The following is a 15,719-nucleotide window of genomic DNA, read 5'->3' as shown; positions in this document are numbered from 1 at the left end:
TTAGAAAAATTTTCTAAAAAGTCCCGATGGAAATTTGGTTTAATTTAGGGTGATTTTTCTTGAAATAAGAAATATTTTCCTGTTTTTAGGGTGATTTGCCCTAATTTTAAGGTGTATTTTTTTAAAATTAAGGGCGAATTTTCTGTTTTTAAAGGCAAATGCCCTAAAAAATTATGCAAATTAAAAAAAATCGTGTTTGAGCATGCTTAACTGAATTTGGGAAGCATGAATTTTAGTCGTGTATATTCTGGGAACTGGGACTGCTTTAATTAAACAACACCGGCGGAGGACACCGTTTCATATGATTGTATTGGTGTGTAGCTTATATGGGAGCCGCGTTAAGAGGGGGCCCGATCTATACAGCACAGCCGTTAGAACTGAAAAATCATGTTTGTAAATGAATTAGGGAAATGAATATGAGGAGAAAAAATAACTTACTTTTTTTGGTCATTGCGAGACTCGAACCCACGACCTCTCGGTTTAGAGTCTAACGTCCTACCGCTGCACCACAGACCCCTCGCGCAAGACGACGAACAAACTCTGCACACATCTTATTTTCTTGAGGTCTACGTTATAATATGACTAAAGGCAACTAAACCGTATATTTTTTTTCCTGACGACTGTGACAATTTGTCCTCAGTATTATAATGTTTACAAAAAAAAAAACATAAAAATCAAGTTGAATCACACAGGGTTCGAACCCACAACCCCACGACCTTAGTCCTCATATAGCAAAGTTGAAAGGGCAAGTGATTAGACCGCTGGGCTACCGAATTTCACACTTTTGGAGTGATTTTTATGGCGAATCGCACTTGTATTTAGAAAAATTTTAGAGAAAAAATTAGGGCGATTCGCCGTTGGATTTAGAAAAGGTCAAAACGAAGCAAATCGAAAAAAATCGCCCTAAATATTAGAAAAATAGAAAAATTAACCCTAAAAATATTTTTTTATGGTCACCTGCCTTAAATTTATGGCAAATTTGTCGTAAAAATAGAAAATTTTTCTCAGTTCAAAGGCGAAAAATTTTTTAGGGCGATTTTCTAAAATGTAGAAAATTATTTTTATGAGTGTAGGGTTGTATAGCGTTCTCTCTTGTTTTTATAGTGTAGAAATGGCAGCCTTGGCCCAAGAACATCGAAATTAAAATTGTAATCTACACTACAACTACTTTGTCTTTGATTGTTAATATTTATTATAATAAAAGACAATAATTTCTCTGATAAATGGATAACTTCTTTAGCTCCCAATAAACGCCGAAAAGACTCACTTAGACAAAATGATCGACCGTTCAAAATGCGTTTCACTGATCGTAGCAAAAGAAACTCGGTTGAGAAGTAAAAGAATTCGAGCATTGAAACTTGAATTTCATTTATATGCTAAGAAAAAATAATATTAAGATATGATAAAAACTTAATCACGAGGACGACGAATGTGCTAAAAGAGGTGCTAACTTTACAATAAATAAATCAATCAAATAATTTGTACTGTACGGTTTGCTTCTGGTATTATGTCATAAGTTTTTATAAGTTTTTTTACGTCCCTACAAATGTTTAAAAATGGGATAATGTACTGAAATATTTATCAACGATAAAATATTGCTTAGAATAGTCCATAGATTGGGGGAATGTAACGAGTTGCCCCCAAATCGACAGACCCTAATGTAAGTATTAAATGAATTGAATCTGGAAACTTAAAACGTTTATTTTGTTAGTACTTTTATAAATATCACCAGTTTACAAAAAAAAAATATGTTTTCCTGTAAAATACGTCTTATTGATTAAGAAAATGGCACTTAACATTTTTTTTATTGAGCAACTTTTTTTTTAAGTCAAAAAAAACGTTTTTGACACTTTTTTAATTTCTAACTTGAGTTGTGGTAAACCGATTTCAACCGCAAAAAACTCATTTTACAGGTAACAGAATGCCCTCCAACTTTCTTATAGACTGCATTGAGTTCAATTCATTGGTTTAGAAGCTACACTTCGTGTAGAAAAAATTCAAAAATGCTGGCATAAATGGCTTCGTTAAAAATACACGTCTAAAAACCGAAATTATATATAAATAATTTTGTATGAAAACTAAAAAGGTTTATTTCTACAATATTCCTGGAAGTGTACAGTAAGATTGGGATCATATCACATTTCAATTAGGCGAAGACCTTGCGTACCACGTGTCGGTTTATGGGCAGCCAGCACGAGAATACTCGGTTGGCCCATGTACAGACGTCGGACTCGGCCTCGTTGTGATCGATGCACTTCTCCAGACCATGTTGCACCGTCGACAGGTCCTTGCTGCTCTTAGACGTAAACTGGGTAATCATGGCCTTCTCGTCGAAGCCTTTCTTCTCCGAGAAGAGGTCGAGCTTCTCCAAGAAGCACTTGACGAAGCAGCTGGTGCGTCGGTGGGCGGGGAACTCGTAGTTCAGGTACTTCTCGTAGATGTCCTCCGGCACGTAGAAGTCCTCGCGGCACTCCTCGAAGGCCTTCTCGGCGTCTCCGTGGTCCTTCAGCTGGAACTTGGCCGCCGTCTGCAAAGTAAGGAGGGGGTAAGGTGTCACCTCCATCAGCAAGGGCAACCATTGGGTACTGACCTGGGCCACCAGCAACGTGGCAACGGCTGCGATCAGGAGCGAGTGGGATTGCATTTCTGGTTCGGACGAGGGCTCAAGTGTGAATGTGCCAACGGGTTAAGCGACTAAGTCGCTCCAAGATTTTCCATTATCTTATATGCTCTCGTACGATGGCCCACACGAATTTCTCAGGTCGGACCTGATTGTGAACCGGAGCTGGCACAGTGAAACCAGGCTAGAAATACAACTGCCAGGGTGGTAAGAAAATCGATTACTTTTTATATTTTGATTAAAACAAATAACTCTTATTTCATTTTATTATTAGGTGGCTAATCTTTATATATTTATACCCTTGTAGAGGGTATTATAATTTCAGTCAGATGTTTGCAACGCAGTGAAGGAGGCGTTTCCGACCACATAAAGTATATATATTCTTGATCAGCACCAATAGCCGAGTCTATCTGTCCGTCTGTCCGTTTCTATGCGAACTAGTCTCACAGTTTTAAAGCTATCGCGATGAAACTTTCCCAAAAGTCTTCTTTCTATTGCAGGTAGTACATATGTCGGAGCGAGCCGGATCGGACCACTATATCTTAAGGCTATAGGAATATTCATAGAAATATAAGAAAATTCATTGTAACTTTGTAGGAAGTAGGCGTTTTGATTCTTGACTACTTAAAAACAAAATTTAAATAAATAGAAACGCTGAATCTGGAATCCCTGGAACTGCACCGAGTGAGCTTTCTTTTATCTCCAAGGGTATATAAGCTTCGGCTGGCCGAAGGTAGCTTCCTTTCATGTTTTATTAATATTTATGTGTAATTGTTAATGTCTTACTTAAACACCTTTTTTATTGATTTGGTTTTTAAAGCAACTAATTAATTGGTATTAATTTTTTTTAGCTACAAAAACATTAAACGCCCTTTTCAGTCGGAATGCATCCGATTCTCTTAGCCAAAGTCCACTGTGCTAACACACCAAACCCGTTGCTGAGTGGTTCGCTCTGATCGGTGGTGCGGCGGTGTCGCTTGGTGGTTGGCTCTTGTGGTGCGAATGGTGGTGTGGCACCCTTGCGTCAGTTTGCTCTTAAAAAACGGAGCAAGTAGATCGGCGGAGTTAAGTGAAGCAGTTGCCGTGGCGGCGGAGGGAAACTGGCAAACTGCAAAACTGGTTTGCCCGAAGTCGAAGTCGAAGCCGAAGTCGACGCCGCTGTCAACAGCATCGTTGTTGGGCTGAGCTGGGATATGGATGGTTATATAATCGGCAACGGTGCGGCCATATAATGGTTACGTTTTGCTTAAGCCAATTAAACGATTTGTTTTCGTTCCACAAATTCACTCGGCCTGTGCCACACATTTGTGTGGCTCTGAAAAATGTGCTTGGGCCCGTTTGCCATTTGTTGTTTTGGTTTACGGCACCTTTTTTTGCGCTGCACCAAATTCTAACACCTCGATGTCAGCTTGCAGCACACTTCCGCATCCCGGACAAATTTTTTTCGCACATTTATTTGCCGACCTGCCACACACAGAAGGGGCCGAGCTGAAAAAAACACTTTGTTTGTTTACTGCTTTTTTGTGTCACGCTCCGGCAGCCCCCGAAAATAAATTAAATAAATTATTCAATTGAATTTATTTATTACCAACCAATTTGGCCGCTCAACAGACTTTTGCATTTGTGTAATTAACGACAGTTCGTGGAATATTGTGGAATATTGCCCAGATTGCAAAAGGGCCTTTTGGCCAGGTCGGAATATGGCGAGTCGATTCCATTTGCCCACTCAGCCAAACATCCTGGCCCATCGTGGCCCTCAAGCTACGTCCGTTTTGTTTGGCTTTTACTTTCGCGGCGTGTCAATGACATTGGTGTGGGCTCTTGAACCCATCGAAGAGGGACGAGCAAGCCTGCAGGATGCACTCGAAAAAATCTTTATTTTAGACAACATAATCTGGCTGAAGTGCGGCATTAATCTAACTTAAAATTTAAATTCAATTTTTTTTATTTTTATCCTAAATGTATATTGGAATTTATTGTTTAGGCTTTAGGAATAATCGTTTTAATTTAAAAAATGTTTGATTCGCATCAAAAAAATATTTGATTGAAAACTAAGATGTTATTACTTAAAATAATTTTAAAACCTCATAATAATCTTGCTGGGCAGTTTAAATATATTAGTCATGCTCCTTCAAGATTTAATCTTAAATCTTAATGTTCAACATGCATTACAGTACAGTACATTACAGTACAGTACAGTAGTTGCACCCCGTTCTTTAAGTGCGACCTCCGTGTTGGCTGAAACAAAAGTAAAGGGCTCCCTAGGGCATAACCTTGGCCCACGTCTTTACTTGGGATTATCGCAAGTGTAAAGTGATACTCCCAATATGTGAAAGCAATCCGGTATTTTAATCAAATAATTGGGCAAAATTCAGTCGTAGCCTGAACATGACTGCCCAGAAAATAAATTTTAAAAATTCGACATATATCATGCTATCAGTAAAACGCAAAGGTCTTTGCTGATAATGTATACAAATGACATTAAGCATTTTCTGACGTTATTTCCTAGCTACGTTTCGTATATGAATGATGGATGCATTCTATTTGAACACCATTATTTAAGCTTAGCTCCCGTTTACATGCCAGTTACTACTATCGAAATTGACCGGAAGCCAGAAGCAGTCTCGCTCTGGGAAATAAAAAACAAAACAAAAATGTTAGTGCAGTGCAAAAATTTAAAATAAATATTTAAATTTTTGGAAACGTCAACACACGGCAGTTTTGCGGGGCCTGCCAACCCCAGTCAACGGCTTTCCCCACGTCTAACGTGAATGCCATTTTTTGGCTTGGTTTTCGTTTTAACTTTTGCTGCCATAAATTGCACCAAAGTGCAGCTGCCCCGCCGGCATGTATTTATTTAAAAGTGCTAAAATATTTGCAAAACGCTTCACAATTGCATTTCGCCCAGGACCGATCACCATTCCATCCGCGTCCTTTTTCACCACCTGCCGAGGGCGTGGAATTTTTTGCTGGCGTGCAAAAAATATTGAATATATATCAAATGCCTAAGCCCGCCACTGCCCCCTTCGATAATTGCGTTAATATGCAGTAAACAAAAAAATGCCAACAATATTTAATTAAATACCAGTCAGGGCATAATTGATTTTTCAGCTCAAATGCTGAAAAAATGGAAAACCACATGAGCTGGCCAGCTCGGTAATGGAAACCAACTACTAAACAGAGCCTACTGCAAAAACTGGGCAACCAAAATCAGAGTTGCGGTGTGTTTTGTGTGCAGGATTTACGCATGTTATAATTAGGTCAGTTCCTGATTGAATTTGGCCCATTCGATCGGAAAATGGGAGTTGCGAGCCCCGACTTTAAAGCATTCAGGAGCTACGCCTCGCTGGCCAGCGAGTAAATATCGTAGAATTTTATTATTGTTATCCCAGAGTGTCCTCGAGAGCACAAACAACTTCCAGCTCAATTAAAAAAAAAGACACAGAAACAACAGAGCAACGAAAACAAATGCCAAAAAGTTAGTAGCAAAAAGCGCACGATGCTCTGAGTGTTTTTCAGTTTTCTCCGACAGAGTACAACCAAATGTAAATTCAATTGCCGGCTGTGCGCCACAGGATATCCGGCTGGCAGCCATTTTTAGGCATATCGCATGCCTTGGCCGGCCAGCAAACTAAACAATAAAATTTCATGGCCTTTGGCCCGAAGTGCAGCAGAAAGAACAACACTTGCTGGCCAATACGCTCTTCCAATAACCGCGAGGGGTCCCAGGTCCTATTCTTGCACCCCAAGCCAGGGCCAATGTCTATAAATCACAAATTGAGCTGCGGTGTCCACTCACTTTGGGCAGCCCCGTCTCCGTCGCCGTTGCCGTCCTGTCGGTGGCTCGTATATTATGAGCTCATATTAAAACATTTTACACACAATTTCGCCTGCAGTCGCCTGGGAAGCTGTGGCAGCCTCCACTTCAGGCATGAATTATTATGCACCTAGGCGTATACGCAATGTTTAATTTTCAACTCGAGCAACGCGCTCTCTGCTCACATAAATTCCTAGGGCGGCCGACAAACGACTTGTTCAATTTCTCCCCACATCCACATATATATTCCCATCCTGGGCTTGTCCCCTCACGAACTAGACACGGAAACATCTAGGCTACACATGGAGACATTATAGTGATATCATGGGAAAGTCTGGAAATAAATTTTACATTTTCCTCATATTAAGAATACTTAAAAATATCTTGAGTCTTAGAAGGCAGTCAAAGCTAAATCGGAATAACTATTTTTGAAAATTGAATTTTCAATGGAAGTGTGCAATAATTAATAGAAAATACCACATAAAGCATATCGAGCTCTTTAATTTACTTGGTCTGTAAAACACTTATTTAAATCATATTACCCATGGAAAATTCAGGGCGGACTAGATAAGCATTGAAGTAAAAGTACAATATTTTTTCGAAGTGCACGCTGCAACTGTGTGAGCGCAAGAAACTATGTGAGGGAAGGGCTGCCACGGGGAAGTGACTTTTTTGCAAGGACCAGACTACTGCTGATGGCGGGCCACGTACACATGTCGAAAACTAACTGCAGCCGCCGCTGTCCTTGCCGCCCCTCCATTCTCCCATCGCCCTCGTCTTCCTGCCCTTCGGTCCTCGTCATCATCAGGAGCTGCAAAAATTTCAGCCATTTGTCCTGCATGCTTGCGGCATAAAAATATGCCAGGGCCAGCATTTTCATGCGGGTCATCTACTTGGAACCCGGCTCCCTGGAACTCCATCTCCGATTCAGATTCCGACTCCTACTCCGAATGCAGCTGCAGCGCCCGAAAGTCAGGCCACGTGTGTGTCTGTGCCCCCAGAGAGTTTTTGGGTTTTTTCGGGGCCAGCTTCTCTGCTGCAACTTTTCGGGGCAGGGCAAAAATCACACAGAACTGGGCAAAAATAAAACTACTCCTAGTTGGCTGGAAAATAACAAAGGGGCGAGCGAAAGGGGCGTTTAGCAAATGGACTCTGGCCGAAAATGCTGCTGGCACTTTTGCAAAACATTCCGAATACAAATAAAAATCCAAGGCATGTGAGTCACAGCAATCATTTCCAATGCAAAATAAAATTTCATTTTGTTTTACTTTTCGCTAGCGTTTGTCCGCCGCCTGTCTGCCAGTTGGACATGTTTGTTTACGCTTCATCATGTCGTCGTTAGCTGCTGTTCCGGACTTTGTTCTCGGTCCTCGGACGTCGGACGACAAACTCCCAGCCCACGACTCTCGATTCTCCACACCCTTCAAATGTCCTGAACCAATGACACGATGACATTTTAATATGGCCGGTAACTTTTGTTTAGTCTGAGACTTCTCATCGTCATCGCAATTTGCCCAGAGATTTCCAGCTGTGTGCACAGGGCTAATTCAGTTTTATTAAATATTTTTCACGCTTATCGCATCCATTTCCATTCTGCCATTCTTCCATTTCCATTTATTATTTCGCTTCTCTTAGGTAAATTGCTGCCTGATTTGTTATGAATCGAAATCAAAGGTAATGTAGCGCATAAAATCAGAGTCATACAGACATGGAACACATATCGCTAACCATGCCGCCTGTCTGCGTCTGTTGCACGTTCAATTTTTCATTACTCATGCCTCAATCAATCACAAAAAATGCGATTTTATTTCGTTTTGATGCGTATTATAAGCGTTGATCTGGTGTATGTGTATTTCATTTTCTTTATTCGAGCATTTCTTTCACGCTTCGCGTGTCTGAAACGCCGAGGAGGCGTTGCTGGGGCCCACATGTGGTATGCGCATTATATTTTGCATTTCGGCAGCCTGTGCGTGTGCATAAATTGAAATTTATATTAATTTAAATGGGCAATTAAGCGGCAGATATTTGAAAAGGTTTAGCGTAAGCCCACATAATATACACAAATTCGCAGCAGGCGAAACTCTTATTTTTATCACCGATTTCTGCCCTGTCATGCCATCGAAAGTCAATGAAAATACGAAATGTTGCATAAGTGTAATGGGTTTTTTACTTCTCACAGGGGTATTACCAACGCAAGTCTTCAGCTCACTGGCGTACAAAGTACAAATTCTGAGAACAACCTTTGGGTACTTGGCTTTCATCCGGCAACAATCGCCTTTTATCTTCGGCATGTTCATCTTGGAAAACTATTTATAGAGGCGGTATGGGGAATGAAGGCTCATTAAGGTTTTTAAACACGCCTAATGATGACTATCTGACTATACAGAGAGGGAAAAAATAACGAAAAAATCAACGAAATTTAAAACAGCAGAATATTTAACGAGTTCTTTATTTAATCGAAACAATTTACACTTAACCTACTTAACAACACTTTTATGTAGATTAAATACTAGGCTTTACAAAAAAAAATCAAATTTCCTCTTTACAATTTTCAATATTTTGTTACTTCTTAAATAATTTAGCTTGAATAAATTCTTACTTAAATTTTATGTTGTTTTGTAGTCAAGCCAAATTGTATATTCCGTGGACAGTGTACAAAATTTTTTACAATTTACTCTTTAAAAATCGTAAAAATGTATCCATTAAATAATGTAATTCCCTGTAGATATAAATGAATATTTTCTTTTCTTAAAATATTGAGATGGTAGGCTTGATGCCTAGATCTAGCCAATTCCTAATGCCAGCACTCCCATCCGCAGATGGAGGAGCAGCTGCTATTCCATTCTCGAACTTCCCCAGGAGTCCCCGTGCCCACTTTCGATTCGAAAATTCTGTGGAGAGTGACGTGTCGATCGGTTCTTGGCTTCTGGGGCTCCTACAGTGTGTGTCAGAAACTGTTTTCGCTGGAGGACTGGCAACAACTCTTGGCGTCGCTGTTGTCGCCGCTTTGACAACGCCTTTTGTGATTGGAATACAAAATAAGACACAGCACAATGAAGCCACAAAATCTGTGGAAGACGAGGCATTGGCTTTGGGCTGTGGGCTACGACTCTGGGTCTTAGCTTTCGGCTTTTGGTTCTGGGAGGCGGGATGGAGCACACAAATCAAACGCATCTGCCGGCGGAGGCAGGCAGCTGCTGGGAATTCGGAAAGAAAGAAGTCTGCGCCGCGTGTATCCGACAACTGTCAATGTATCTCGTAGTTGGCGTCGACTGGTAATTACGTGACGTTTTCTTGATAAATTGTGATTCGTGGCGTGATTTGCAGGCGGCCATTACTCGAGACTAATGTGCGGCATGCTCTCAGAATTGGAACAAACGCCAAAACGCTTTGATTTTAATGCATTTCTATTAACGGTTTTGCTGGCTGCCAACACCCGCAAGCCCGCTCTGCCCAATAAGGCCTAAATGCCGCCAGCGAGCCAACTCAGCGGCCACATGGTGACCCAGTTCGTCAATGGAATCGACAAATACGAGGGTTGGAGGAGGGGCTTGGGACTTCCACATTCGATTCATTCAGCAGAGGTTATCAACCCAAAGAGCTGCGTTCAATGCATTGACACGATTTTTGGCTTCGGCCCTGCATAATAACCAACTGCACATTAACAGTTAGCACCCGCGCAATTCGCAAGTGCACTGCGCTAAAATTTAAAAGCTACTCATTTGGCATGGAAATGAATACATGAATCAATTTGAAGCATTATTTATGTCAAGAATGTTGTTGAATAAAATAAATACTTAATTATATTATAATTTTTTTTCATTTTCAAACTATGTTGTTATTAAAAAAATACTTTTTTATCTTATTTTTTTTATTTTCACGATTTTTTTGTACATTTTATTTAATTTAGATACATTTTAAATTTCAGAAAGATGTAAGTGTACACATATACAATTAATAAGAGTTTCTAATAGCTAGGTAAGAGCGTAAGACTTTAACATAAATTGTCTAATAAAGTACACTTTAATTTAAAATACACTTTAATCTAATCATTTTTATTAATAAGCTGTTCATTACTCAAAATCATCAATGTCAAAGTCTATGCTAAAGATTTGTCACACCCAGAAAAAATCCGTTCGAAACGTTCAAAAAGCAAGCCCAAACGGGGTCAAAAAGTGCGTAAGCCCGTTTGTTGTCAGTTCATGAACGCTTGTTCATAAAAATTGAACGAAATATTTGGGATGCTTTGCGAACGAATGGGGTCACTTTTAGAACATTTTGGGGTCAATTTGAGAACAAAAAGTTCATGAAAAAAAACAAAAATAAACAAGATTTCTGGACTTGCCACTTGCTGTTTTTACTGTGCGCCTGGTAGAGAAGTATTTAATATTCTTTTTTTTAGTGGTTGAATTATTTTTAATACATGTTATATTTTAGAATTTGTTGTTGTCATATAATTTATTTGTTATTAGAAGTACATATTAACATTTAAAATAATATTTTATAAAAATTTACGATTCACGACGTCCTCTCGCGGGCTCGAACCTGGGCTACTCTATGTCAAAGGCGGACGGTCTAACAGCTGGACCACGGAACCAATTTTTCAAGTACGGACAAACGGGGCACTAGACTTGCATGTTTTTCGGTCCGGGCAAGAAATAGTTTATGAACAGCGTTCGCAATTTCAGAACCATTGTTCATAATCTGACCACAATCGTTCAAGGCGCAACACTTTTCTGTGACGCGTTCATAATTTTACCAAAAAGTTCATGATTTGACCCCGCGGCGTTCGTTTTTCATGAACAAAAAATAGCGAACGGATTGTTCGTAAATCAAGAAAAATGTTCTTGATTTTTTTCGTACTTTTTTTTCTGGGTGCAAGTTTGTATATTTTCTTATAATCTGTATTTCACAGATATATTTATTTTAGCCCGTTTGGTTTTGTGTAAACCCTCTTTCATGGGTTGGTGCCGATGGGCAGAGAACCTTTGTCAATTAGAAGTAAAGTGGGATGCCAAAGCCGCACTTCCTGATGCCATTCTGCAGTTCTGGATGGGTTGGCTTGGGTTGGCTAGCGATCATTTGCGGTTTGCAGTGCTGACGAAGCCTTTGCCTTTGTTTATTATATTGTCATTATGCTAATTTTAATTTCGAACCCAACTGATTGGCAGTCGCGCAGAGAGAGTGGAGTGCATATATGTAGTAATATAGTATGTTGTGCTGGCAAGTGAATGGCAGTGAGATATATCGGCCGGAGTTGGCGCCGTGACGTTAATGTCGATGTCATGTACTGCCTCTCGGTTCGGCTGCATTTGACATTTCGCACATGGCTTTCTTGTGATTACAGCTCTTACTCTTGCGAGCGCCTGTTTACCTTTCAATAAAAATGTTGAATAATCAACGGCAGCAGCAGAAAGCATCACAAGCAGCAGCAGCGCGATACGCGCTCTGAAAGGTTCATTTCATTTCGTTTCGACTCGATTCATTTCAGCTAAGAAGAAAGCGTAATGCGAATTTTTCGGATTTCGGTTTGACTTGATTTGCGTGATGTGCATGCGGAGCAGCGGCGGCGACAGGTTCGATTATATAATCCCGCAAATGTTATGGTATTTTAAGCACTAAACAAATAAGAGGCGTGCTTGCACTTAGCCATGCTTCCAAATGCCTTCCAAAAGTTCAGACCCAGTCAAAATGGAAGGGCGAAAGGCAGAAACGAGCAGGCGAAGCCCGGCCAGAAGGCACCATCTCGACCCAGTCGTGAGAGCCAACAGCGGGGGAAAAGAATTTGCTGTGGCCATTCCCAACTGATATTGTTCAATCCGAGCAGCCGACGATCCCACTGCTGACAGCTGCTGAACAAATGACTTCTGAATGCATGAGTGAGTTAGCTGTCAAGTCCACACATTCAAGAAAAATTCTCAAAATTGGGAATCTGAATTTCCAGTAGGTTATTCTTTGGGAAGCCTCATACATCGATCTCGGTCTTTTGCAAAACATTAATAAATTAAACTTTGGAAACGTATGTATTTTAAAACAAGAGAGAACGCTATAGTCGGGTGCCCCGACTATGAGATACCCGTTAATCAGCTAAAGGGAGTGCGAGGGAGGTGGAGATATAAAACTTTGATCGGGCATAACTTTTTAACGAATGGTCAGATTTGAAAAATGTCTTCTCCGAAATCTTTAAAAATGTGAGCGCCAGACACGTTTTATAATCGTTTGTGGGCGATTGTGGGCGTTTGAGGAAGCGTGGCACTCGGCTGAAAAACACTTGCGCTACGTAGGAAGCCCAAGAATATGAGTGGGTAATCCCAACTTTCTGGCTTTTGTATTTCCCTAGATCTCAGCGTTCATACGGGCGGACGCACTGACGGACATGGCTAGATCGACTCGGCTAGTGACCCTGTCTGACCCTGACAGACAGACAGACAGAAGGGCAGACGGACAGGCAGACAGGGCCATAACGACTCGGCTAGTGACCCTGATCAATATATAGTAGGGGAGAGATCTGTAGGTTGGTACACCTTTTGTTTTTAATCTGCCATTTCGACATTCACTTATAAATCTTTACGCATTTGGTACTGATCGAAAGGTTAGTCTATTAGCTTAATAAAAAACAAAAAAAAAATATTTTTTTTCCGTAGGGAAAACTGAAAAATTATTTTTTTTGAAAACTCCCACGACATTTTGAAAAAGAGGTCTGTTAGTTGAGACACTTTTTAAAGTCAATAATACTCACACAAAAAGTACTTTAAACTTTAAGGAACTATTTATTTATGTTAATTTAATCAATTTTAGTTCGTCCTAAATCATTTCCCATCCATTTTTTAAGAACTTAGACCAAATAACAATTGAAATCAAAAGGCTCTTTGAACATTCACTTTTCCCCTAATATCAAAGAAATGTACTAGGCAGAAAGCGACCCCTGTTGGCCTAAGGCCTTTTTGTATGAAAAAAGGGTGTCTCAACTTACACGCTCAAAGTGTCTCAACTTACACAAAATGGGATGTTTCGGGAAAAAATTAACAACTTTTGTTCTGACTGTCACATTAAGCTGATTATTTTTTTAATTAGTTACCAGTTAATATACTAATGTTTTAAATCTCTTATCAAGTTAATTTAAGGACGTTATTAATTTTAAATGGAATTTTAAAAAAAGTAGACAAAAACTTTTTTGTGGGAAAATGGTACACGACTCTCACAGCTTTAATCTGGCTAGAGCCTGGCTTATAATGTTTTCCCAAAAAGTTTTGTCACTAAAAAAGACTACAAAAAAAAAATAAAAACAATTTTTTTAGTGGATAAGTTTTGAGGAAATTGAGTGTCTCAACTTACAGACCGTCTCAACCTACAGACCTCTCCCCTATATTATAGTTAAGTTTACAAAACAGAAATCTAACATGGTTCTTATAGTACTAGCTGTGAGGGCCATCGACTATAAAAGTATTAAAATAATTTAACAGAACAGAAACATCTAACTTATAAACAAGAGAGAACGCTATAGTCGGGTTGTTGTCCCGACTATCTAATACCCGTCACTCGGCTAAAGGGAGTGCGAGGCAGATGGATATATACCATTTTTTGATTGCGTATAACTTTTTATTGAATGGTCCGATTTGAAAAATGTCTTTTACATTTCGATAGGTATAATTATACACAAAAAAATTGCATTTATACTTCTCGGAAATCTTAAAAGGTGTGGGTGCCAGACGTTAGCTCAGTTGAAATAAACTTGCGCTGCGTAGGAAGCCCAAGAATATGTGTGGAAAATCTCAACCTTCTAGCTTTTGTAGTTTCCGAGATCTCAGCGTTCATACGGACGGACAGACGGACGGACAGACGGACATGGCTATATCGACTCGGCTAGTGACCCTGATCAAGAATATATATACTTTATAGGGTCGGAAACGCTTCCTTCCTTCCTTCCTTTTGCACGAATACAATATACCCTTTTACTCTACGAGTAACGGGTATAAAAACCTTGGTCATAACAAACCTAATTCTTAAAGAGTTTTAGCCACAGTGTTTAGGCCGTGCGTGTCACACAATCTAGGCAAAAAGAGAAAATCTAAACCCATCGAAAAAAGGGAAGGCCAGAACATAGCACTCGAAATCAAAATTAAAATTTCCAGCTACCCAAATCCGGAAAATAGGCAAAACGTGCTGGGCATAAGTGAAAATTTCCAGCCGCAGAAAACTAAATGCCGCCATCACCATATTTAAGAAGCCGGGCCTGCAAAAGTCACTTGACACATTGTTGCCGTTCCCGTTGTTGCTGTTGCTTTTCCTATGTTTGCTTATGATGTTGCTGCCGTAGCTGCAACTGTTGTTGCTGCTGTGCCTGGTGTTGCCAGTAGTCAATAAACTAAAACTGGTAGCATGAATCGCCGGTTGTGAGTTTGGGGCTGGCTAGCTCGCTGGATTTCGATGGCTCCGCCATTAGCAATCGCAATGTGTGGAAAAAGGTCAGCGGGCCAAAGCATCGATGGCTCGACTGGGATGCGATTTCGATTGGGTTTTGGCTTTGAGTTTTCAGTTCCAGTTCATATGGGATTGCGGCGAAGAGTATGGCTGCAATTTTATTGTCGGTCTGTGTGTGCAATGACAGTTTTTCCACTCGACCAAAAGTTCAACGCACCTCGGGGGAAGCTTGTATGCACAGAAAAAGATTTATGCTTTTCCTTTAGGTCAAAGTATTACAAAATTACGATTCCCGTTAAACTAAGAGCTTGTCAGATCTTCAAAAATCATGTGTGTTACAATTAAATCACACAAAACATTAATTCCAAACATAATTCCATTGGTCAAAAAAATATTAAAAAAAAGGGAACAAAAAATAAACTCGTTAAAAAAAGGGACTTTCTTTTATGAAATGCCTGGTTGCGATTTAGTTTTGTTAGCTTGTGATACGACTGACTTTGGAATATTTGACTTGCTCTTGATTTAATGCTTTTAATGAAGGTCTAATAAGACCCATTTACAAATCTGTTGTTTTAGGTACAATTAAGATAAAAAAACTACAACACACTATTACCTACAGTAATTTTTGGATAGATTTTTTTCCCATAAGTTGTTTGATATTCAAAGGTCGTGTTTTTCTTCCTGTGCATGTGTCTGAGCTGTTGCTCCAGCTGTCAATTAATGGCAAATGTCAGGGGCTGGCTTTGAAGCATTAATCATAATTAGTTATGCCACACGCCGGCAACAACAACAATGGCTATTGATATGTAAACTGTAAACAATTAGAGCTGATTTGAAAAATGTTAACTAGAGTTGAGTGTT

General features: G+C 39.8%; 1 protein-coding gene and 1 long non-coding RNA gene across 2 annotated transcripts in view; one reads left to right on the top strand and one right to left on the bottom strand.

Moving 5' to 3' along the window:
• The window catches only part of LOC138913575 (uncharacterized), a 137,450-nt gene that overhangs the window by 9,945 nt on the left and 111,786 nt on the right, over positions 1–15,719 (top strand). The window lies entirely within an intron of this gene.
• On the bottom strand, positions 2,066–2,741 carry Obp83g (Odorant-binding protein 83g). The gene is made up of 2 exons (XM_017137998.3): positions 2,591–2,741; positions 2,066–2,527 (listed from the first exon to the last, which is right to left on the bottom strand). Exons 1-2 carry the CDS (start codon positions 2,642–2,644, stop codon positions 2,147–2,149), a joined length of 435 nt encoding a protein of 144 aa, XP_016993487.2. The 5' UTR covers positions 2,645–2,741; the 3' UTR covers positions 2,066–2,146.

This window comes from Drosophila takahashii, chromosome 3R (genome assembly GCF_030179915.1).
Source record: "Drosophila takahashii strain IR98-3 E-12201 chromosome 3R, DtakHiC1v2, whole genome shotgun sequence".
Taxonomy (NCBI): Eukaryota; Metazoa; Arthropoda; class Insecta; order Diptera; family Drosophilidae; genus Drosophila; species Drosophila takahashii.
This window is presented reverse-complemented; position numbering and strand designations above follow the sequence as displayed.